This window comes from Macaca nemestrina, chromosome 10 (genome assembly GCF_043159975.1).
Source record: "Macaca nemestrina isolate mMacNem1 chromosome 10, mMacNem.hap1, whole genome shotgun sequence".
NCBI classification, from domain to species: Eukaryota; Metazoa; Chordata; class Mammalia; order Primates; family Cercopithecidae; genus Macaca; species Macaca nemestrina.
Genome location: NC_092134.1, coordinates 6,504,051 through 6,530,163, shown reverse-complemented (window position 1 = coordinate 6,530,163; position 26,113 = coordinate 6,504,051). Strand labels below are relative to the sequence as shown.

Here is a 26,113-nt window from a genome sequence, read left to right as displayed (position 1 = left end):
CGCCATGCAGTCTCAATAGCAGAGGCAGCATCCTTACAGGGGCAAAATTTGCTGGTGGGGTTGGTAGGGAGCACAAAATAATACAAGCCTGGATGCAGTATATAAACAGATATGCAATATGTCTGTAGCATAAACATTTCATGGAGGGAGGGAAATGATTAGGAAATAGTCTTAAAAGTCTCCTCAGCGTAAGAGAGGTCAATAATGAAAAACAAAGTTGAAACACTGCCTTGCACAACAGTCACACACAAACACACATATACGCATGCAATCGTAAGACAGAATAACAGCAAAAACATCTAGTTATAATAAAGCAACTCAATAGACAGATCATACATGAAAAGCCTGAAAAAGCAAGTCAGCAGTAATAAAAGAAAATGTGAAAATTAAACATTTGAGAAATAAATCAACAGCATTAGTAACAAAAAGAATCAAAATAAAATTACAAATTACTTTTTTTCACTGATCAAACTGAAAAATATTTTTAAAGGTTGTGTTTTCATTGTTGGCAGAAAATGCTGAAGTATGCACCTAGCAGGATTACTAGGAGGTCAAAAAATTACTGTAGGCTTTATGGAGGGTGATTTGACAATTGCCTTAGAAGTGAACATACCAGTTACCTCAATACTTTCTCTCCTATGTACTTATCTCAAGCAAATAAACTAAAAAATTGGAGGCTTCGCTGAGATAGAAATTTCTATCTCAGAAAAAGTTCAAGCAGAAATAGGTGGCTGACTAGTGAGAATTTCGGTGACACTTTCTCATAAAGATAATGGTAGGATGAAATGCAGCATCACACCCGAAATGTTATGAATTAACTGTATGGTGTAGAAACAGAACTATATTAGAACTATGAAGATGTTCTAAGTCCTAATTATAGTAGCAATGATAATAAAATAAATGGCTCATATTTATTGAGCTCTCAGTGTGTGCTAAGCACTGTTTTAAGCATATTTACATGTTAACTCATTAATACTACAAAATGCCCCCGTAATGTGCGTCTTACAATTCTCATTCACCATGAGCAATAAAAGACACAGAGTTTCCAAGCACCCTGCTGCAAGGCAAACAGTGCATAAGTCACAGAATCAAGGTCTTAACCAGGCCACTGTGTCCACAGTCTTACCTCCTACTTTACATTGCCTTTCATGAACTGGCTTCCCTTGAAGTCAGTACCTGAATGTTGTTTTTCTTTAACTCTGCTCTAGTAACTCACCAGATCTGTATGCCCTTCCCAAGTTACAAAACATTTTCAGCCACAGTTACACTATTTCATTTTCTCAATAAGCCTTTTGAAGGGTGAGATAGCAATATTACCCATTTGTGTGGAAACTAAAGTGCAGAGGGGTTGTTTTGTCTTAGAGAGTTCACAATGAAGCATGAGAGACACTCCTGCTATAACCTTCAATGGCTCACAACTGAATACAGGCTGATAAGCTCAACTTGGACCTACCTGAGCTGCCCTTTGATGACAGATGCATTATATTGCATCTGCAATATTTTTCAGTCAGAAAGACGATACGATTCTATGTGTCCAGCTTGTCTTGTGCACACCCCTTTTCTACTGTTTGAGTTCTCGAATGCAAAATGTTTGCTTCATTATTGTTTCAAGGATCTATCACAACATAATAAACAACTCCAAATTAGGAGCTTAAAGCAATCATTTATTTGCTCACCACTTTTGAAGCAGGAGTGCAGACAAGCTAGGACAAGAGGGGCTTTCTCTGTTCCACGGTGTTTGGATCCTTGGCTGGGATGTCACAAATCGTGGTGGCTCGACTGGGATCACACACCTCAGGCCTCCGTGGTCACTGGCAGCCGGGTTACTTGGGTCATCCCTATCCACATGACTTGTGTGAGCTTCCTCATGGCATGGCAGCCACAGAATGGCTCGAGTTTCTACACGGTGCCTGGCTTTCCCCAGAGAGAAAGCAAAAGCTGTTGGACCTCTTATAGACTGTGACTGGAATCATCATAGTGACCCGTTACCACCGTCTCTTGTTCAAGGTAAGTTACAGCGCTAGCCCAGATACAAGGGGAAGAGAAATTGACTCCCTTTCTTGATAGTTTGAGTGTAATGTGCGTAGAAAGAGGAACAATATTTATGATAACCGTCTCTGGAAACTATCATAACAACTAGATCTCTTATTTAAAAATTAATATAAGCATTTGATTAAAAAATTCAAATCGTGTAGATATATCTACTGCATCCAATGCTAAGAGATCTTTGGGATTTATGCACTGTGCGTTTGATTGCTTATAGAGAGAGAAGATGTGGGTTTTTTGGGGTTTTTTTTTTTGCCCAAATAGAAACATACTGTACATGCTCTTCCACACTTTACTTTTATATGGGGGCAGGATATAGGTCTGATTAATTTTTGCATATCTGCCATAGTGCCCAGTCTATTTGTGGAAATGTGTTTTTTATTAATGTTTTCCAAAGGTATTAAAACGGGGGGCACAAACTCCAGTGCCCATAGCAGCCTCACAAGTGACATAAATGAGTGTCAGAAACCAGGCTAAGGCAACTGGGAGTGGTGGGGACTGTGGTGTCCTGAAGATCTAATGCTGCCTCTAATGCAAGCAGCTGCTACTCTGCTCCTGGCCTTTGCTGCTATGCAGAAACACAGGCCCAGCATTGCCCATCTTCTAAACTTTTAAGAGTAGCCTGAAATCCAGGACCCTGCTATAAAACCCCCTGAACTTTGACTGTTGAAAACCAATTTTAAAAGCAATGATGCGTAGGCCAAGAAAACATACCTATAGGCTGTATTCAGCCTTGAGCCCACCAGTTTACACCTTCTGCAATGTTCTCATTGAGGAACCCCAATGGGTACCATGACTCTCTCCTTCTAAGCTCTCTTTCCTAGATTTCATCTTCCCACATATGGGCAATGTTAGAGGCACTTCTGCCTCATTTTATAAAATTTGCCCATTTTCTACCAGGCCTTAAAGAGAAGAAGAGATGGAGTTAAGTGAGAAAAATATGGCTATGTGAGGAGTAAGTGAATATTACAAAAGTAAGTATCCTCTGGGCTTGAAGAAAGAGCGAAGCAGACAATTATTCAAGTGACTCCTCCGTCTAAACTGGCCTTGGGTAAGAAAATCTGCCCATAGGCTGCTCTGTATTTTTCTTCTCTGGGTGGCCTAGCAGCTTACCTGGCCCAGGTGATGACTTGCAGGGACCACACTTTAGCTGGGCAAAGCACAGCTTTTCCGGGTTGCTATGCACAATTTCAGATGAACCTTCAAAGTCTTCCCAGGATGATTCATCTTGAAACAATTTCAGACGCCATTTATTATTTCTAGGAGCTTCAGAATACCTTCAGATCCATTGATGGGAACACTGACTCCAGAACACAGTCATCTGAGGTGTCTTTAAACAGAAAATTTCATTGTTATCTCAGTTAGGACACACTTTTTCAGAAAGCACGATCTGTTGCCAAGAATAACAGGATTTCACATTGCAGAGTGAATTCAGAGGATCCACATCTAGGAGCCTTCGGATGTCTGATTATTGGGCCATCCTGTCTGGCTGCATAAGATGCATCCATGATATTTCTTTGGTGCCCAGAATATTCCAGGATTGTCCTAGTTGCCTATACGTATTTGTTCTAATTTTATTGGTGTGTAAAGGAGCCGTTGCCATCTTTCTACTTGCAGATGAGATTGAAAGTTGTTTCAGCTCAGATCCGAACTAAACACTTTTTATGAACCAAAAGTTCCCACCCATGGGGCTTAAGAGTTGCATTGACTTAATTACTTTTAGCCTAATGAAAACCGTGTCATTTTCTACTGGATTGATCGATTCTGTATTCTTTAAAAATTGTTTTTGGTGCGACACAACTATCTGAACTATGTCTAGCTCTGTTTATACTCTAACTTGGAGGAATTCTGGGAGCCACATCATAGCTAAAGGTGTGAATCTTCACTAATCAAAATGGGCGGAATTTTCTGTAAAGGTGTAAACTGGCTTGAATGTGTCCAGTTATTGCTCCTGAATCCTAACTGCAGTGAGTGGAGGGCAGGGCAGTGTACTACGTAAGAGGGTGGGCCTTGAAAACTAGATATCCCTGGGTGCTAGCCCTATGTCGAAACTCTTTCTTGTGCAGATTTGGACAAATATTTATTTCTGCACTTTAGTTTCCTGATCTGTAAAATGAATATGATAATAATTATGTTTGCTTATAGTGTAAACCTCTTCAATGACTAGAAGCAGTGAGAGACTTAGTATAAGTACTCAACACATGCTAAATGTCTCAGAAGTCATCTTAGAACATTAGTGTAATGTAATTTTTATAGTTTGATTTTAAATTCACAAATAGTCATTGTATATATTTATGGCATACAATGTGATGTTTTGATACCTGTATACATGGCAGAATGATCCAATTGGCAACTTAGCATATCATCACCTCAAATATGTATCATTTCTTTGTTATATGAACATTATGTGTTTTTGAACTAAGTGAAACGGAGACTGTTTGGAAAGCCATAGAAAGTAGCCACCTTCTTTTTACCCTCATACCAAAGAAAAGCCAGCCACTTGCTAACCAGCCCACTTATTTCACCTTACAGTAAATTGAATCTGGAACCCTGAATCATTCTATGACATTTTCCAAAATCTAGTGAAAGGCTGGGCACCGTGGGTCATAACTGTAATCTCAGCACTTCGGGAGGTCAAGGCACCTGAGGTCAGGAGTTCGAGACCAGCCTGGCCAACATGGTGAAACCCTGTCTCTACTAAAAATACAAAAATGAGCTGGGCATAGTGGTGCGTGCCTGTAATCCCAGCTACTCGGGAGGCTGAGGCAGGAGAATAGTATGGACCCGGGAGGCAGAGGTCGCGGTGAGCTGAGATCCCGCCATTGCACTCCAGCCTGGGTGACTACAGTGAAACACCATCTCAAAATAATAATAATAATAATAATTAAAATCTAGTGAGAAAGGAAACTCAAGGAAGTCCTGGCTTCACGATTTTGCTTTGTTATTCTTAAACACTGCCTCACCCGCTCTAGTGTGGGAGCTGAGTTGTCAAGGGGAAAGCCAATGAAATTGCTCTAAGTTGTCATCTCTCCAGGCATTGTTCTGTAAGAACTGTCACCGCTAACAGAAGAGGCCACCGTCCTGCAGTGGGAATACCAGGGCACTGTCAAGATACCCAACTTTGACTTCACATGCCACCCAGAGAGACAACTGCTCACTTTCAGAGCAGGAGCAGGAGGCCAGCGGAGAGCGTGAGTGTAACATCTGCACAGCGAGAAGTCCAGGAGAAGCAAAAATGAGATCCAGGCTGGAGCGGCTGTGCTGGAGTAACTGTTCCGGCGCGTGTTGGGGAGGGTCCTCCAAAAAGACTTTTACCTCAACTGAATGGGAAATAATAGAAAATAGAAGCAAGAGACTGTCACTTTATAATAGGTTCTGTTATGACCTCCTACAACAATATGTTAGAAATTAGATACAGATAGACATATAATTAGATAACTAGATAAAGAGACAGATTTGAGGTAGATATACTTATGGATATAGATATCAATATCACAGATAAACATGTTCTTTATTTTTATATTGTCAATGTTTTTGTTGCTGGAAAAAGGGGTCCCTATGATCCAGACCTCAAGAGCGGGTTCCTTGGCCTCACACAGAAAGGGATTCATGGCAAGTCATGATCGGCAAGGAATGTGTGTTGCAAGTTTAAAGATGGAGTTAATTTTAAAATGGTGACACCTGGCTCTCTTAGGCTCCTGCTTTTCTAACATTTCTATGTATAAACCTAATCTTCCTTGCTAGATCACAACCTCCAATGATCTGTTTTTCATCTGCAGTTGTCCCAAGCGCCAGCTTATTCTGCGAGTGTCTCATGGTCATGGAAAACTGATAAAGCAGAGCATGAGAGACTCAATGGATAAGAAATTATAAAGAATCACTAAGTGTGCATGGGTGCTTTGATTGTGACCTACAGAGGAAGGGAGTGGAGAGGGTGTGTGGGAGGGAGGACAGCAGACATACAGACACGGCTTCATTTGCCTCCCACTGGGAATTGTGCCTGAGACTTATGAAGAGACTGGCTGTTGGCAGAAGCTGAAAGAGTTGATTTAACAAATGGTTCTATGAGGCCTGATGCACTTGCTGAATTGTTTTGGGGTCACTGTTGCATTAGGATAGGGGTTTTTTCTTTTTTTTTTTTTTTTGGTCAAATGTTGTGTTTCATGTTTCAACCGAGACTTTGGGAAACCATGACTACTTGAAACCCTGAAGGACTGCAGTGTTCAGAGAGGGAGGGAATAAAACCCTCTGGAAACCTCTGGAATTAGTGGCTGGGAACTAGCCCTCAGGTTGTTCTATGGACAGCCGATGTCCTGGACAGAGCCAGAGCCTAAGAACATGGGAGGTTTTTTCGTTGTCATTTTTGTTTCTGTTCTGAGACAGGGTCTCGCTCTGACACCCAGGCTGGAGTGCAATGGCATGATCTCGGCTCATTGCAATCTCTACCTCCTAGGTTTCAGTGATTCTCACGCCTCAGCCTCCTGAGTAGCTGGGATTACAGGCGCCCACCACCACGCCCGGCTAATTTTTATTTTTTATAAAAATGGGGTTTCACCATGTTAGCTAGGCTGGTCTCAAACCCCTGACCTCAAGTGATCCACCTGCCTTGGCCTCCCAAAGTGCTGGGATTACAGAGCCACTGTGCCCAGCCGGCATGGGCTGTTTTTAAATGTCTGTGTTTCCACAATGAACCGGTGAGACTTTGAAGGCCTTATATGACCAGGACTGGACACAAGTCAACCAGAATAATTTGCAGACACGCGAGCTGTTTGTATGCAGTGGATCAATAGCAACCTGTTACAGTTTTCCATCTTTCTTTCAGGAAATGTCCTATCTCCAATACTACTGTGAAATTCTAGAGCATAAGAAGAGAATAAAGTCTTGATGTAAGGTTTGGTTGGCAGGCAGAGCTCCACCCCACCACCTCCTTGGTGACAGAGACCCATTCGTGAGAAGGGTACTATCTCTTCCCTGGTGTTAGTGTTACCTAGTGTAATGCCTACATGACAAAACTGAATTTCTACCCAATCCTAACTCTGTTACTCTTTAAGGATGCCTGCAATAAAATGTTCCCTTGGTAACCAGACCAGCTGAAACTGGTTAGAGCCAAGAAAGCCAACCAAATGACTTCCAGAAGACCTCAGGCTTCATTATCATCTCATTTCCATTCTAAAAATACCTAGAGCAACGGGAAATATTGGGCACTTCATCAGGCGACTTCAGGTGTATTTCTAGAGATTGTCCAGGTGAGTCAAAGAGCAAATGCCATGAAGTAGCCTCAGCCCTTCGGGTCATGAGCAACCATTTTTGAAATAATATTACATAGTTGTCAGAGTTTGAGCTGGGCAAGGGATCAGCCTTTTCTCCAACTTCACAATCAGATTAAGAGGAAACAAAGCGTTAGGACAAATTCTGCCATACACGTATTTGATAATTAACATGTATTATCGATCAGGAACATAGCGGTCCATACATTCTGTAAACTGTACGATACCCAGATCCTGTATCCTTGTAAGTGATCCAACCACACATTCTGTGATGGTCTCTCAGGTTGCAATAACAAAATGACACAGCCTGGATGGATTAAACAACAGAAAGGTATTTCTCACAGTTGTGGAGGCTGGAGGTCAAAGACGAAGGTGTGGTGCTGGCTGGCTCAGTTTCTTCTGAGGTCCCTCTCCTTGGCGTGCAGATGCTGCCTTCGCAGTGTCCCTGCTTGGTCTTTTTTCAGTGTGCACATCTCTCATGTCTCTTCCTCTTCTCCTAGGAACACAAATCAAACTGGATTAGGCTCAATTTTTACGACCTCAGTTAATCTTCATTAGTCCTTTAAAGGCCCTATATCCAAGTACAGCCACATTGGAGGTTCAGACTTCAAAACATGAGGCTTGGCCTGGTGGCTCACGTCTCTAATCCCAGCATTTTGGGAGGCCAAGGCAGGTGGATCACCTGAGGTCAGGAGTTCGAGACCAGCCTGGCCAACATAGTGAAACCCCGTTTCTACTAAAAATACAAAAATTAGCTGGGTGTGGCGACACATGCCTGCAATCCTAGCTACTTGGGAGGCTAAGGCCAGAGACTCGCTTGAACCTGGGAGGTGGAGGTTCCAATGAAGGGAGACCGCCTTGCTGCACTCCAGCCTGGGCAACAGAGCAAAACTCCATCTCAAACAACAACAACAAAACAAAGACTTCAACACATGAGTCCTGGGGAACACAATTCAGTCCCTAACACATGCCCTAAAAGAGCCCCATGAGACAGCTATGACAACGTTCTAAAAGAAGAAATCTGTCACAGTTGGCATCTGGCAACCAGAATTTGCCATCTCAGTGACTGGATGGAGTGTGGTTTAGGCATTTGACTTCATGTGTACTCCCTACAAGTACAGAGTATGTGGCTTATGAGACCGTGAGACCTTGTTTTGCAGGTGTGGGGAGTGACTGATTCAGTTTATTCCATCTGCGTTTCTCGTCAATGAAAGCCCATTTTCTACATCCATGTTGCTAGAGAACACACCACTAAACTTTCCAAGGAAAAAGCACTTCTAGACAAATTACACTAGCTAGTGAGACCTCCAGTGTTGAGCAGACATAGAAAATGACAGCTGACAGGCTTTAGTGAGAACTTCTGGAGTGTACACTTTCTGATTAGGCATTTGCTAATCAATGCAGGAATGTGAGTGTTTGATTACTGAAACTGCTACCCCTAGGAGGTGAATTAAAACTAATTACCTTCATAAAAGCAGAGAGTATAAGGATGGTTGCCAGGGGCTGCAGGGAGAGGAAAATAGGGAGATATTAGTCAAAGGGTGCAAAATCTCACTTATGCAGGATAAGTAAGTTCTGGAGATCTATGTACTGCATTGTGACCATAGGTAATAATGCTGTATTATAGACTAGAAATTTGCTAAGGATTGAAATATTAAATGCTCTCACTAAACACATACACACACACACACACACACACAATGGTAATTATGTGAGATGGGATATGTTAAACAGCTCGATTGTTGTAATTACTCCACAATGTATATGTATATCCAAACATCATATTGTACACCTTAATTGTCTACAATTTTATTTATCAGTTGTAACTGGATAAAGATGGAAATTTAAATAAAATATATACTCTTTTATATCACATCGACAGAACTAAAGAAGAAAGGAGATTTCCAACATCATGACGTGAATTGTTTTCTGATGATGTCTAAATCTCCTCGCAATTCTAACATCAGTTCCACTTTCCTTGAGAAAAGTAAACCAGAATCTTTGTTTGGCTGTAATGTTTCTGACAGTCTGAAAAAGAAGGGACTATCTTATTAGTAGCATACAGAATTTTAGTTTTGCATATTAAGAAAGGCACTGAACACCCTAATCTCTCTTTTTATGTGGATTATGGACCCAGGGAATTTGATACCTATTCTGAGAATTTATGTAAAATCGAGTAATTTCAGTTAGGTCTTTAAATTGAACGATAGTGTCAACACTAGCTCTTTCCCCCTAGTAAAATAAACAAAGGAATATTTAAAGAAGGAGGATGCTTTTGTGGTAGGAGTTTTCAAGAAATTACTTCAGGCAGGCCAGGCGCAGTGGCTCATGCCTGTAATCCCAGCACTTTGGGAGGCCGAGACGGGCGGATCACGAGGTCAGGAGATCGAGACCATCCTGGCTAACACGGTGAAACCCCGTCTCTACTAAAAAATACAAAAAACTAGCCGGGCGAGGTGGCGGGCGCCTGTAGTCCCAGCTACTCGGGAGGCTGAGGCCGGAGAATGGCGTGAACCCGGGAGGCGGAGCTTGCAGTGAGCTAAGATCCGGCCACTGCACTCCAGCCTGGGCCACACAGCCAGACTCCGTCTCAAAAAAAAAAAAAGAAAGAAATTACTTTAGGCAAATAGAGAGAAAAAGGGGTCCTTGGGAAATTTTCATTTTTAAAGAGAGAAAAAGGGGTCCTTGGGAAATTTTCATTTTTAAAGACGTTTCTTGTCTAGCTGGAAAGCCGCAGCTCTTACAGCCAAACAGGCAACCTTTGATATGCAAATGCCATCCATTAGAAACTAGGTCCACCCAAACATGGGGAATCCCTCTGCCTTCTAGCCCTTGCCCCACGTGTTCCTGGCAACGTGGCCACCCCACCCATCCCCGAGTGTGTGGAACATCATGGCGGCCTGCATTTGCATATTAAAAGACTAGGGTGGGAGCATCAGTGTTTTCCAGCGCCACGTAAATGACATACGTGGTCAAATCAATCTCCTAAGCAAATCAGATACCACCTCCTCCAGCCTCTACATATACCTGGCAGGTATCCATCCCACTTGGGGTTTCCTCTTTTGGCTTTGGAGACCCCCCTGTCTGTCTCTGTATAGAGGAGCTTCCTCCTTTTGTCTTCTCCCTTCCTTCTTGCCTATGAACCTCTCTGCTCCTTAAAACTACTCCACGTGAGTCTGTGTCATTTTTTTCTAATTTGACTTGAGATGAAGAACCTGGTGTTCCTCCACGAATCGGAGCTGCATCATTTTCACGGGCTGGTAACAAGAATAGAGAGCCATCCACAGCCACAAGACGCAGAACCTCTTCTGGCAAAACGGTCCTGCCTCACCCAGAGGTGATTAGTGGCTATCAGGGCAGACAATTGTTATTGATGTTGTTCATGTCCCAACTCATTTGTTGGGCTCACAGAACCAAATTTTCTTTATATTTAGTTATTTTTATTACCTGGAAATTTTAATGAGGTTTTTCCTTCTGACCAATTAGAGCATCAAAAACCCACCGTCTTCCCTGCTGCTGTCATTAGGAACCAGGAGGCACATGACTGGGGCTTCTCCAGTCCTCTTCACTCCATCCCTCTGAACATGGTGGCCACAGTTAAGTGTTGGGATTTTGAATAGGTTGAGCTGATTATTATGAATTTTCAAGAGGTGGAGCTGATTATTAGTGTGAGTTCTGGGTCTCCTAAGAAATTATCAGATAAAGATACTACATTTTTTCCTCAGGTATCAGTAACATATGGATCATAGAAGCCTGAGATGGTGAGTGGAATCTGAAAATGAAATCTAACATTTACCAAAGACACAGAGAAGGAGAAAGAGACTGGATTCATTATTCCGGCCCCTGAGTCTAGTCTGTCAGTTCTACTCTTGGGCTTCGTAGTTCTATTCATCAGTGAATTCTTCTGCTTTGTTGAAAGCAGATTGAGCAGGGCTTCCAGAAACCTGCACCCTAAGGAGCATCAGCTGGTACAGAGAACCTGGCCCAACCCACCGCTGTGTTTGACTGTGAATGAGAGGAGGCACACGGAGAGGGCAGCCCACCAGGCAGGTGTGTCTCACATCACTGAGGAGCCCTTTTCATTCAAAGATGATCAGCTTATAAAACACCAGTGATGGGAGGTCCCAGGCAGGTCCCCCAGGACCTACAGCAGGGGCCAGCCAAGAATGGCCAGCCGTCTCTCTACTGGGTCAGAAAGAAATAACGAAAGGGGCTGAACTTGGCCGTGTGAGCTGTCAGCATGGACGCCAGACCAGACCAAAATCCAGATTCCGACGGCTGCTCCCTATAGCAGTGGAAACCCCAAACACAGAGAAGACAAAGCAACAGAGCAACTTCCTTACCCAGACCACCGGCAGCCCCATCCTTCTCCATCCCTCAGGTTGCTTGGTTACTGGACATTGGCTTTGACTATGCTCCATTCGAGAAAGTTAGAATGAAAATTTGGGTAAATGGTGAAGGAATTCAAGGAAAAGAAAATGCACCCACCATGTTTACATTACAATACCAAGCTGGACCAGACATTTTCTCATTCAAGGATGAACGTGTTACTGGGGGGTCCTTGTTCCCAGAGCTCCCAACATGGTGGCGGCCACTTCCAAGATGGCGTCAAGCCTTGTGTTCTCTGACCTGGGGTTCTTGGCCTCACAGATTCCAAGGAATGGAATCTTGGGCCGTGCAGTGAGTGTTACAGCTCTATGAGAAGCCGTGGGTCATAGGAGAGAACCATGAAACCCACTAACTAGTGTTTAGCTCGATTAGGACGAACCTGGGCACTTGGCCGTGCGGGAACAATGGCGAGCCTTTACCCCGACTGGGAGCGGCAATGGGCACCTCGCTGGATCAGGAACACAGCGGACACCCTGCTGGATCCAGAGGGATGGAAGTCAGCCGCGGCTATGCAATGGCGGCCAGCAGCAGTGGTGGACAGCGAGCAAAAGCTCCCTTCGAGCCATAACAAACACAGACCAGAAAAGTGCAGTTGCAAGATTTAATAGAGTGAAAACAGAGCTCCCATACAAAGGGAGGGGACCCCAAGGGGGTCGCGGTTGCCAGCTGGAATGCCTGGGTTTATGTCCGGATCATTGTCCCTCCTGCTGTGCTCTCAGGCAGTAGACAATTGGCTATTTCTTTACCTCCTGTTTTTGCCTAATTCGCATTTTAGGGAAGTCTCTTTACTATCTGATTGGTCGGGTGTGAGCTAAGTTGTAAGCCCCGTGTTTAAAGGTGGAAGGGTCACCTTCCCAGCTAGGCTTAGGGATTCTTAGTCGGCCTAGGAAATCCAGCTAGTCCTGTCTCTCAGATGGATGTGGGCCGTCAGAAAGTTTCACCAACATGATAGGAAGGAAAATATGCAGCCTTAAGATGCAATGGGAGATGTTTTAACAAGGATTTTTACTCAAGGAAACTTCTTTTTTCCTTTTGTGTAAAATTTCTGTGAACCCAGAAAATCTGAGACAGGTCTCAGTTAATTTACACAGTTTATTTTGCCAAGGTCGAAGACACGCTGGTGACAGCCTCAGGAGGCCCTGATGACCTGTACCCAAGGTGGTCTGGGCACAGCTTGGTTTTACACATTTTAGGGAGACATGAGCTGTCAATCAACATATGTAAGAAGTACATTAGATCCATCCAGAAAGACAGAGACAACTCAAAGCAAGCTTCCCCCTCCCCCACTGAGAGCTTTCAGGTCACAGGTAGGTGAGAGACAAATGGTTGCATTCTTTTGGGTTTCTGAGAAGTTTTTCCAAAGGAGGCAATCAGATATGCATCTATTTCTGTGAGCAGAGGGGTGACTTTGAATAGAATGGGAGGCAGGTTTGCCTTAAGCAGTTCCCAGCTTGAAAAGGCCCAAGATATTTTCCTTTAGCATTGCTTAGACAGCCCAGACTCTATACCTACAAATAGGCTGGCCCTGTGGGGAGAGGTAAGAGAGTTTTCATTCTTTTCACTGAGGCACCTGAGCAGCTTAGCTGTAAATATCATCTTTGGCCCACATCTATTTTGGAACTGTAGGAATTAAGGAGAAGAACCTGGGAAAAAATTTAAGAAGCTGAAAACAGTAAGTTGAGTGACAGTACTCCATTTCTCCAGCCTCCTGTGTGTATTACTAAAGCGAAAGGTTGAGGTAGATGAAAGCATTCACTCTGGCCCAGAAACTCTCGTTCTTGTGACAGTGAATAAGTCTCATGAGATCTATAGAGAGAGTTTTATAAAGGGGGGTTCCCCTGCACATGCTTTCTCTTGCCTGCTGCCATGTAAGACATGCCTTTCGCCTTCTGCCATGATTGTGAGGCCTCCCCAGCCACGTGGAACTGTGAGTCCATTATCCTCTTTTTCTTTAAAAATTACCCAGTCTTGGGTATGTTTTTATTAGCAGCATGAGAAGAGACTAATACATCCTCTCCACCTCCTCTGCTGGCTGATTTTTCACCAATATCCTGTCTTGAAGGCTTCACAAAGCATAAAATCGATTCTTCCAAAGGCATGGGTTATATATACCATATAGTTAAGAGAAAAGAGAAGGTAGGGAGGAGAGTGTTTTCTCAAAAATTAGCACATCTCAGAAAACACGTGTAAGAAATGGATACAGAGATACCCAGAACATCTGCAGTGAAGCTTGTTTAGAAAGTTAATCAGGAAAGTTCTCCATGGAAAGAATTTCTGGAGTCATGCAGGCATTTTTTTTTTCCTCCCTATAATTGTGCCTCTTATTCCAGAGACAAATGGAATTTTTCTTTGGGGTTCTAAGGCCGAGGTGAACTCCATGCCTTAGGATCAGGCATTGCCATTAACGTCAGCAGCAAAGACGGATTTCTTATTAATGCTTCCATAAATATTTAAAATTCAGAAGTCAGACAACTAAGACGACCCTTAAAAAATCTCCATGCTGTCAAGCTAGCACTTAGACATTTTTCCTCTTTGGTTACCATCGTGAAAAAAAAAAAAAATCTCAAAATAGCTACACCGGCGGAGTGCGATGGCTCACGCCTGTAATCCCAGCACTCAAAATATCAATAATTAACATTAAAAATGGATTCCAGAAGTCAACTTCTGATTATTAAGGCGGCTTATTTAGCTGGCTTATTTCATCCTGGTGTACCCTTTCTCCCATTTTTTTTTCTTCTTTTTTCTTTTCCTGCTCTCTTCAAGGCCGGCCACAATGCTCAGTCATAATCGGGAACTGTTTTTTGTGTGTGTACGTTAATCCTTTTCTGTGCAACCGCACTTAAGTCCTTGGCAGCTAATTAGCAATTCAGATGCAGACCACCTCTAACGAGCTCAGCATGGAACAGGTGCTCCATGAATATGAACTGTTATTACATACATATGCATGCTTTAAGAAATAGCCAGCTCTTGACCTGCATGGTGCCTCACGCCTGTAATCCCAGCACTTTGGGAGGCCTCAGGCTGTGGGGATCGCCTGAGGTTGGGAGTTTGAGACCAGCCTAGCCAACATGTTGAAATCCAGTCTCTACTAAAAATACAAAAAAAAAAAAAAAAAGAAGAAGAAAAAAATAGCCAGGTGTGGTGGTGCATGCCTGTAGTCCCAGCTACTTAGGAGGCTAGAGCAGGAGAATCACTTGAACCCGGGAGGTGGAGGTTGCAGTGAGCTGAGATCACAGACTGGGTAACAGAAAAATAAATGAATAAATAAAAATAAATGAATAAATAAATAAAAAAGAAATAGCCAGTTTTAGTAAGAAAGTGGAACTTGTTCTTTCCCTGAAATCATTGTTGGTTATTCTCTGATGAAGAAATGTTGAAATTCAAAACATGGTTCACAGAAATCATAGTAAAACAAATACAACTGCAATTCACCCCACTCAAATGGACATTTGAGGAGTTGAGAATAATGCTGATGAGTTTCACAGGGCAAATTGTGAGCTCACATATTCTAAAATGTCCAGTATGTTAGTTATTTGTTTCTGACATTGGCTTGAAAGTAATAATGCCTCATTTTCAGTATTTCTCTATATTCCGTTTGCCACATGCACTGCCTTTCTCAAGAGGCTGTGTAGTGTAGTGCAGTGACTTTCCAGATCTGCCATTTACTGTCTGAGGGATCCTGGATAAAGCATACAGATCTTCTAAGCCTGGTTTTAAGAACTAGAGCAGCCGGGCGCGGTGGCTCAAGCCTGTAATCCCAGCACTTTGGGAGGCCGAGACGGGTGGATCACGAGGTCAGGAGATCGAGACCATCCTGGCTAACACAGTGAAACCCCGTCTCTACTAAAAAATACAAAAAACTAGCCGGGCGAGCTGGCGGGCGCCTGTGGTCCCAGCTACTCGGGAGGCTGAGGCAGGAGAATGGCGTGAACCCGGGAGGCGGAGCTTGCAGTGAGCTGAGATCCGGCCACTGCACTCCAGCCTGGGCGGCAGAGCGAGACTCCGTCTCAAAAAAAAAAAAAAAAAAAAAAAAAAAAGAACTAGAGCAGCACCGGCCAGGCTCGGTGGCTCACGCCTGTAATCCCAGCACTTCGAGAGGCTGAGATGGGCGGATCACAAGGTTGATAGATTGAGACCATCCTGCCTAGCATGATGAAACCCTGTCTCTACTAAAAATACAAAAATTAGCCGGGCGTGGTGGCTTGTGCGTGTAGTCCCAGCTACTCCGGAGGCTGAGGCAGGAGAATTGCTTGAACCAGGGAGGTGGAGGTTGCCATGAGCTGAGATTGCACCATTGCACTCCAGCCTGGGTGACAGAGTGAGACTCCGTCTCAAAAATAAATAAATAAAATAAAGAACTAGAACAGCACCTATTCGCAGGGTGAAACACACAAAGCACGGTGCCTATCCAGAGCCCACAGTTATGAGGCCCTGTTACTATTCTTCATGATAGTCGTCTCACCAGCTTATCTTTTAACCATGCTCAGAAACAAGTTGCCAGCTCTTTAGCGTGGCGGCAGTACCCTCCGTGCTAACACCTGCCCATTTATCCATGAGTAGGTGTGACTCTTCTATTTTCCTAGTTACTCCTTTGAATCCCAAAATTTGGTACCATTCAGGTACTGCCTGTGGCCATGCCATTCCATGCCTTGTCTGGAAGCCACTCCTACTGTTGTCTTTGGGATACTGTTACTCATCTTACAAGGCCTCAATCAAGAATCTTAGGATGTCGTTGGTGCCTACCTGCCCAGGGCAGAGACCACTAACCCCTTCTGAGAGCTGCCACAATGCTGCTTTCTAACATGTCTACGCTAGCTCCTCACAGTGTGCTCTGATGGTTGGGTGACAGCTCTGTTCCTCATAGTGAATGGGTGCCATCTGCAAGGGGTATGCACATTCCCTTCTTGTCCTTGGATCCTTAGCAATCAGCAGTATCTGCCTGCCTCTGGTAGAAACTCAGAGGCTTATTGAGTGGACTTACATTGACATCTAATATTCTCCAACTTTCTGTTTGATCCTACTCCAAGGCTTTTTCCTCTTTTTTCTTGGCAGTGTTAGAAATGCTTGTTTCCTGATGTTGCAAAGCAGTAGCATTTGAACATAAATAGAATTTTCTTAGCAAGACTGTTTTTTTACTTTCTGCAGAAAGAGTACACTCGCCAGCAGTTTTGCCATGAGAGGACACTGAACCAGGAGACAGGGTCATTTGTAACCTGACGCGTCCACCCTGCTGCTGTGTCCATTTTCCATTGGCTGGAACGGGACCTCACATTCTGTGTTTGTCCCGATTGGTTAGTAACTTAGAACTTTTTAAAAGAGGCAAAGGCAGAGGAGAACAAAGGAGGGCGGAAGTAACTTGTGGAATGCTGAGAAAGGTAAAAACACCTCCAAATAAGGCAGAGGAACAGGCTACGACCTAATGCTTGCTTGGTCCAGTGTAAGTATGCCAGGGGAAATATTTAGGCTAAATTGTGGGAGCTAAGAACGTAAAGTACACTGATTTCTTTATTACGGCTGGCAGATATTTAAGAATGTTAGCACAGATCTTTGAATAAAGTTTGCTTCTAAGAGAAGTTACTATTTATTCCTAGTTAGATGGGGAGGAAAGTCTCTTTGAAGAGGAACCTCTACTTTAGTTTTTACAGCAGCGTGCACCCCATCCTTCCTCTGACCCCATGGAGGAACCTGGCCCAACCTGGACAGTCTTAGCTGCCTATTCCCCCAGGATAGATTCGGGATAGGCATGGAAACCGGTCCAGGCCTGAGACTCTCTCTAGATTTTTAAAGTTTAAAATTGGAGTGAAAGCCTTGCCACCAGAGACAAAGGCTGGAGAGAGAGATGGGTGCTGTTTAACCTTGTGGAGAAGACTTTGCTGTGGGAACAGAGGAGTCTAAACCAAGACCAGACAAGCTGAGATCAGCAGGAAGGAAGAGGAAGGCACTGGCTTCGTTCTAGTCCTTGGGACTCAGGTCCCTGCCTTCCCCACCTCCACCCCCAACACCCAGCCTCCCAGAAACAGCCCCAGACAACTTCTGCTCTTGGTTGGTTCCTGCTGCAATTCTGTCCTTAAGATGAAAAAGAAAAATCCTAAATGATAGGATAAAACTCAGCCAACAACTTTCAGTGTTAACAATCTTCAAGGCATTGTTCTTTATTACTATTTTCTTTATACTTCCTCCAGATCATGTATTTACTAAATGTCTCCTCCCCTGAGCCCCACTGCACATAAAAGCTGAACCTATGATGTGCATCCAGCAGCAGTCTTTTCAATGCAGGGTAATTTTCTGTTCACCAAGTTGACCTCCTTGTCACAATCTGAAGCCTGAAAGTAAAATGTAAAAAGTATTTGAAACTGACTTGTAGGAAGCTGAGGGAGACATTAATATACATCAGACTTCTTAATATCTTCAAAATGTTTTAAGGGGGATTTTCTGTGTAATAAGCCCAAGGGATTATGTTTTTATTGTAAAGAAGAATTAGATGAATGAAAGCATTTACACGAATGCTTTGAACTTTAAACAACATGTGTTCAGTAAGCTGAAGTCGTATCATAGTTGTATTTCTTAAAGAAAATGATTCACACAGTATTTTGTAAGTATTGGTTAATAGGAGGAATGGAAACACAAGAAAATCACTAGTAATAGGTACACTGAAGATGCACTTTATGGGATATCATTAAAATGCAATTATTCTGTCTCCCTGAGCCCTTAAATTTTCTCCAATGAGTTAATCCTTCCTGTAAATGGATGAAAATTTCAGCTAGCCCAGGACTTTCCACCCCCTCTCTTAGGGTCAGTAGTAGTCCCGTGTTCCCCTAAAAGTTGCAAACAGTCTAAATTAGAATAATCGATTCAAAATATCACGGAAAATTTCAAATACAATTCTACATTAAATTATTTCCTTTCCCAGCTCAAGCTGGAAGACTTAGGTGGGAAATGGTGGGAAAAGTTGCTCTTCTCTCTCCCCTCTCTTCTTTCCAGGGTTTCTAATCTTTCCAGGGTTGGGGAGGGGAAGGGGAAGGAAAGGGAAGAAAGGACACAAAAGAGATACGAGAGATTGTGACATACTGTCTCAGCTGGCTTGAGGTCTCTGGTCTGGTGGAAGTTTCAGTCTGATTCATTCTCCGGGCTCCCGGAAGGTACCCTGTCGGGCACTCAGACGGCGATGCCCCTGAGCTATGCATAGTGTGCTTCTGCAGATCCCTCCTGAACCTCCACAACTGCTTTTCTTTGTTCATCCACCCCACTCTGACTCTGCCCAGGCCGCATTGCCCTCCAAGGGTGCCCTTTCAATGGCTCCAGTCCGGTTCTCAGCATGGCTAGAGGACCACAGAGTTCTGATTGCCTGGCTTAACTCCCAGCCTTGTCTATTTTTTATGCATAATTATCAATAGCAAACATGCTCATATTCAAACACATCTCTCTTTGGACAATAAATGCCAAATGTCACAGTCAGCTCGGGACTTACCCATTTCTGGTGCACAGGACATGAAGCTTCGTTCCTCCAGTGCCTTCTGAGAGCCCAGGTCCCTTCTAGGATTAGAAGCACCTCCCAGCTCTGATATCCAACAGGAAACAGCCCTTTCTGAGCCTCACACATTCTAAGCAGGACTCAGATCCCAGACCACAGTGCCCATGAGTTTCAAGATTGCCTTTAAACACAAAGATGTCTTTTCACCAAGCTCTGTCCAAAGACATTTTTTCTTGCTCACTTCTCTTGACACTTCTCTGTTCTAGAAAAGGGTGAGATCCTTTAAGCATTAAAGAACCACTTTTCAAAGCCTTTGTTTGAAAATCTGCCTTTTGATTTTGTACCTGATTTTGGAATTCTTGATGCTTTAAAAAAAACTTAGATGTTAATACCTTGCCTCACATGGTTTTGTAGCATGAAAGGATAATTAAAGCACCAGCATTAAAACTCAATCCTTAGCAAGGTGTTGTCCATGATCTCCTTAATCTTCACAACAAGATCATCTAGGATTGTCTGCTGAGGTCAGCAGTGGAACCCAATGGAGTCAACCCTGCAGGCAAGAAGGAACACGTGTGGCTTCTCCAGTATGCCGGATTCATGATAAGGACTGGACAGCTTCTTACCTATCTGTGTGTTGTTTTCTCTTTCATTAAATGTTTGGTCTAACTCAGTGACTTTCAACACTTTGAGAGGCATAGTTATTACTTAAAAGGATTATATATACAAATACATGCATACTCTATAATTTACAGTTGATTTAAAGGAATTTCAAGAGGAATTTTGACCTCAAATAATTTTCCTCATATAAACTAAATGTGGAAATGAGATATGTATTTAACATATAATTACATTTTGCCAGATGTATGAAATCTTCTGTGAAAATATTCTAAAATAAATGAAATGCCATCCCTTCATTTGTACTAAAATGTATTTTAGTCTGATGAGAGTGACGATTATACAGACTGATGATTCAAAGGACTATGATTTTTACAATTATAATTTTAAAAGCAAATATCTATCAAGCTATGATAATACATCAATTTTCTAACTTATTTGTCTATATGAGCTCACTTTTTAATAACTAGTTTTTGCTTTATTCTACAGTTTGCGGACAACTCCAAACTCCACACTTGTGTTTTCTCTTCTGCCTTTGTTATTCTTTAAATATCTACATTAACAGAGGCTATTTCTCCCCAAAGATACCATTTTTCCCAATAGCACATGCAGGTGGACCCTCACCTGGCACACACAGGCCCTCCTGGCCCTCCAGCACTGGTACCTGGGCTCTACCATTTGACTGCACCCATGTCTGTCTGTGCTGGGGCTCTGTCCTGGTCGTGTCACCCCTAAGGTGTCCTTAGGGCACAGGGATGCCAAAGAGCCCCGTGTGATCTGTCAACTCTGAGTAAACTCAAGAGGCTCCTTGGGGTTCTGAGCTGAGGGCCGAGGCAGCCCATGTCTGAGCTTCATTACAAAGAAAAGTGGCAATCAATGGGCAATGGCCATTAGTAGTTTTTGGAAGGTGGATCTAGGGGGACAAACCCAGAAAGGGACGAAGCACATGGTCCATCCCTGCCTTAGATGGCTGCTTTTCTATCAGGCTGCACTGTCTCACTGGCCAGGTTGGCCGAGGAGGCCATTGGAGGACCACAAAGCTGCAAGTGGCTTTCCTGGGGCCTGCAGGGAATAGCTGGAGGACGCTTGGAAGGGCACCCACATTGGGTCTCACAGGAGTCTGCACCCTGCAGGTCACGCTGGCATTAGCCCCTCATCCTCTGCAGTTCATCTCATCCCGGCGAAGACAGCTGGCTGGCCTCAGAGGGTGAGACACAGCTTGAGGGTAAAAACGTTTTTACAAGACATGGACACAAAAGTGGCCTTTACTTCTGGAGAAGCTTTGAAAACTTCCCATTTACACGAAAAGGTGTACTTTCTGTGTGCCACCAAGAAACCTAAACTGAGTAAGAGGACTGTTTCACTTTAATCAAATTCCAGAATGAGGGTGCCCAGCTCTGAGAAGCACTGTCGCAGGAGGAGATTCGAGGGTGCATGCAAAGCAATGTTTCTAGAAAATACCAAAGGAAACAGACATAACTCCAATGTGGACTCCTGCTTCCCAAAGCTGCTGCTCCATCCCCAGGGCAGAGGCCACATCGTCCAGCTGGCTGCCGGAACCTCGTCATGCTCCTGGAGTGTGTGCAGCAGGTGTCAGCTGGAGTTCCACGCTCTGCCTGGAGGTTTTGGATGCTTTCTTCAGGATCCTCTCCATTTGTTCTGTGGATTCTTGAAGGCCACCTGGGCTGGGGACCACTTGTCCTGGCCACACTGCTTCTGCTCCTTAATCTTTTTGCTCATTCCATCACTTCCTTGAGTTTCACCTTGTCTTGGTCTTTCTTTTTCTTCTTCTGCTTGGTGATGCTGAGCTCTGCGATGCTTTTAAGCTTCAAGGGTCCTTTTTGGGTCTGCTTGTGGGCCACCATGACATCGGCCTGCAGTTCTCTGGGTAGACTATGTATTAACTCACTTAATCCTCCTAACAACATTATGGGGTAAGTGCTATTATGCTCTCTATTTGTATAGGTGAGAAAACAGTACTACAGAAAGTGAGCACCTTGCCCAAAGTTATGCAGAAAGTGAAAAAAAAAAAGAATTCTAACCCAGACAAGTAAGTTCTGTAAGCAAATGCAGCTAATAGAGATACCAACCAGGTGTTCAAAGGGTTCTAGTTACTTCTGGAAGTGAGGTGAGGCTGTGTAATAGCTAAGAGGTAAACCTGGTTCTCCAGGGTAGAGACAAGAGGCAACAAGAGAAGGGATTCTGCAAAGAAACCAGCAATAGGTGGGGAACACGCAGATAGAGAGCAGCCATGAGTTTACCTAGGTTGAATTTGGAAAATCTGTGCATAGAAAGATGCAAGCCCCACTGGGCTCGGTGGCTTTCACCTGTAATCCCAGCATTTTGGGAGGCCGAGGCAGGCGGATCACATGAGCCCAGGAGTTTGAGACCAGCCTGGGCAACATGGTGAGAACCCATATCTACAAAAGCTACAAAAGTTAGCTGGGCATGGTGGCATGCACCTATGGTTCCAGCTACTTGGGAGGCTGAGGTGGAAGAATTGCTTGAACCCAGGAGGTGGAGGTTGCAGAGGGCCATGATCATGCCACCGTACTCTAGCCTGAGCAATAGAGTGAGACCCTGTCTCAAGAGAAAGGGAGAAAGAGAAAGAGGAAAGAATAAAGAAAGAAAGAAAGAAAGAAAGAAAGAAAGAAAGAAAGAAAGAAAGAGAGAGAGAGAAGGAATGAGAAAGAAGGAAAAAAGAAAGGAAGGAAGGAAAGAAAGAAAAGAAAGAGAAAGAGAAAGAAAGAAGAAAGAAGAAAGAGAAAGAAGAAACAAAGAAAAGAAAGAAAGAAAGAAGGAAAGAAAGGTGGAAGGGAGGGAGGGAAGGAAGGAAGGAGAAAGAAGGAAAAAAGAAGGAAGGAAGGAAGGAAAGAAGGAAGGAAGGAAGGAAAGAAGGAAAGAAGGAAAGAAAGAAGGAAAGAAAGAAAGAAAGAGAAAAGAAAGAAGAAAGAAAGAAAGAAAGAAAGAAAGAAAGAAAGAAAGAAAGAAAGAAAGAAAGAAAGAAAGAAAGAAAGAATCACACAGCTCCTTTATTCTCCAGACATTCAGTGAGCACTTAGTGTGTCATATGCAGGAGTTTAGGTTGAGGATCCTGGGCAATGACACAGACAAGACAGAGTCTCCTCCTTCATTGAACTTGTATGAGTGGGGCAGACAACAAACAAATCATCCAGATCATTTCAGATAGCGATGAGTGTTTGGAGAGCACTAAGCAGAATGATCTGAGGTTGCAACGGGCATTGCAATGCCTGCTGGGCTCCTTACCCCTCAGGACCTTTCCACCAGCTGCTCTCGAAGGCTGAAAAACCTTTGCCCTGTTGCTGCAGGGCCAGATTCTTTTCATGCAGGATTCCTTTAGTTAAACTGTCACCTTGTCAAAGAGGTCTGATGCCGACTAAAAGTTCTCTGTTACTGGATGTGCAGAGAGAAACCCATTGTGGCTGTAGGGATGGACGAAGGAGAAGGGCACGAAGTGGACAGCAGAAGCAGGAGCTGTCACACGGGCCTGGCCCATCGTGGTGGAGAGTTTCGATTTCATTCTAAGCAAAACGGGAAGTCATGTTGCTTTTAAGCACAAGAACAACATGATTTAATTTATGCTTTAAATTAACCACTTTGCCTGCCCAGTTTCTCAACTAGATAGTCAGATAGATATATAGATATATAGGTTGGTAGGTAGGCAGGTAGATAGATAGATAGACAGACAGAAAGACAGACAGACAGATGATATGTAGGTAGATAGGTAAATAGATAGAGAGATGAATAGGTAGGAAGGCAGATAGATACATACATACATACATAGACAGGTATATAGGTAGGCAGGTAGATAGATGTATAGGTAGATAGATGTATAGGTAGGTATGTAGGTAGGTAGGTAGATAGATAGATAGATGTATAGGTAGGCAGATAGACAGATAGATAGATAGATAGATAGATAGATAGATAGATAGATAGATAGGCAGATAGACAGATAGATAGATAGATAGATAGATAGATAGATAGATAGATAGATAGATAGATAGATAGATAGATGTATGCACAGTTGCATGAACAGATGGACAGAGAGATGGAGGGATAGATAGATAGATAGATAGATAGATAGATAGATAGATAGACAGACAGATAGATAGATAATTTATGGATATAGATACCTATCTGTCTCTCTCTAGCTAGAGATAAAATAGACAAGTGGTGTGATGCATCAGTAGCATTGAAAGACACCTCGAATGTGGCCTTACTTCGAGGTGATGGAATTTCTTTTTAAGCTCAGCTTCTACTTCCCTTCTGAGGAAGTTCATACCAGGGAGCTGCTACAACAGATGCGACTTTAAACTTCTAATATCCCAATAATGCAAACACACTGATCAACTCAGCAGGATTTAAGGTGAGATCTCTCCTCAAGAAGAATTATGAGAAACATTTTAAATTCTTTAGCCATCAATTTCACTGCCAGTCAAACCCCCTCCTCAGAGGTGGAAAAAATGCCCAGCAGGTAAGTTTTGAAGTGGTGAAACTGCACTATTTCTATATTTACGAGCAAACCACATTTGAAAGCATTTTTTTTTTTTTTTTTGGCTCCAAAATCCTTTTTTGGCTCTGTCCACCACGGAGGACATAACAGGATTTTTAAAGTGGAGAACCGAAAAACTTACATAGATGGAGAAATACAGATTTAGATACAGATGTAAAATATATAAAGTAGATATATCTGTAGAATACACAAACACAAATATGAATGAAGGTATAAATATAGAAAAGGTATGAATGTAGATATAGAAGACAGATATAGGAGAGATAGGCAGGTAAATTGATAGATGATAGATGATAGAAGATAGATAGATAGATAGATAGATAGATAGATAAATAGATAGATAGATAGATATGAATGCATAGAAGAGACATAAATGTAGATATAGAATGGATGTCATTTTTGTGCTTACGAGCCCAGCCATTCACCTGCCCCTTTATCTGCCCCCAAAAGAGCAATACTGGGGAGTATACAAATATTATAAATAAAGCAGATAAAAGTAGAAGGATGTTAAAGTCTCAGAGACAATCACCAACTGCTAAAAGATTCTCAATGGAAAAAAAAATCTTAAAACAAAAAGCTGTGTTTTGCATTACATTAACTGGTTTAATTAGCCTGAAAGATTTACAAACCTCACCCACCTGTCTTAGAAAGAATACTCCATAGAGATACTTGGTTACTACCTGGTTCCAACTCATTTTCCTGGGTCAGAAATTGATTTCTAATTTTAAGAATTGACTTCTCTATTGCAAGGTCCATGTCACATTAATTTATGCTGCAACTTGTAGAGATTTCTTCTCCGTGGCACATCAGCCATTTGGACTCTTTTTTTCAGAGAGGAGCCTGCAAACCAAGAAAGATATGCGTAAGTGTTCCTGGCATTTTACACCAATTATCTGGCAAACATTTTGCTGTTTGTGTTCTGGGTGTGTTGTTATCTGCTTGGATAGTTTAAAAAGTATTAGTAGAAAGCATATGTATTTCTAACAAGGACCCAAATGTCAAGCCTTGAGGTAAATGTGTACAAAATTGTGTATTTTTAAGGCACTATCATACTTATTAAGTATAGATCTGTGGCTTGCTGGAAAAAAAAGTTCATAGATATCCAGTTCTCTAAATTGTCCTCATAGGAATGTCCACTGGATGAGTACAGAATGTTCTAAAGTATAGAAATTAGACGACAAAACTTGATAGAGAACCTCAGATTAAGAGAATACTCAGAAAATGCAAAGGGGAAGAAAGCGCTATTAGAAGTGATGTGAGGCAGGCTTTAAAGGGAAATTTTTCTGGAAGAAAATCCATGCTCTGGAAGTCAGAGGGTGTAACTGAAGATGAAATAGTCATTTGGAGAAAATCAGGATTAGAGAATGCTATTATTTGTTTAGACAATATTTATCTATTTATTTTTTCTATTGATTTGATTGAATTAAGGAGATAAATATTGATTTTTTTACATGCATTCTGTCAGTGTAGACACTGACGCTTAAAGAGACAAGGTCTTGCTTAAAGTCTCACAGATAGTAAGAGGCAGAGAAGAAATCTCACCTTGATTTGTTTGATCTCCATGCCTAGGTCTCATCCGCTGAGCAGTACCTCCTCCCGATTCAGCACATCCCTGGTGCCGACTTTTTGCATGTGTTCACTTTGAGGATGCATTGTGGGCCTGCAAGAAATGTAAAGGTGTAGTGTCTGCTCTTCAGCATCTTACAGTCAGGTTTGGGGTCAAAAGCCCAGAAAGGTACAGACTCTGAAAACAGGTATCAAATAATGCCAAAGTGAGATTCCAAAGCAGGG

At 42.8% G+C, this 26,113-nt stretch overlaps 1 protein-coding gene across 1 annotated transcript; it reads left to right on the top strand.

Moving 5' to 3' along the window:
* The first annotated feature begins 1,886 nt into the window (after window positions 1–1,886).
* LOC105495430 (uncharacterized) lies at window positions 1,887–26,113 on the top strand. The gene is given in 6 exon segments (XM_071070570.1): window positions 1,887–2,007; window positions 7,230–7,292; window positions 10,568–10,651; window positions 20,798–20,913; window positions 20,915–20,995; window positions 25,892–26,113. Coding segments are annotated over 6 exon segments (579 nt in total). The 3' UTR covers window positions 26,006–26,113.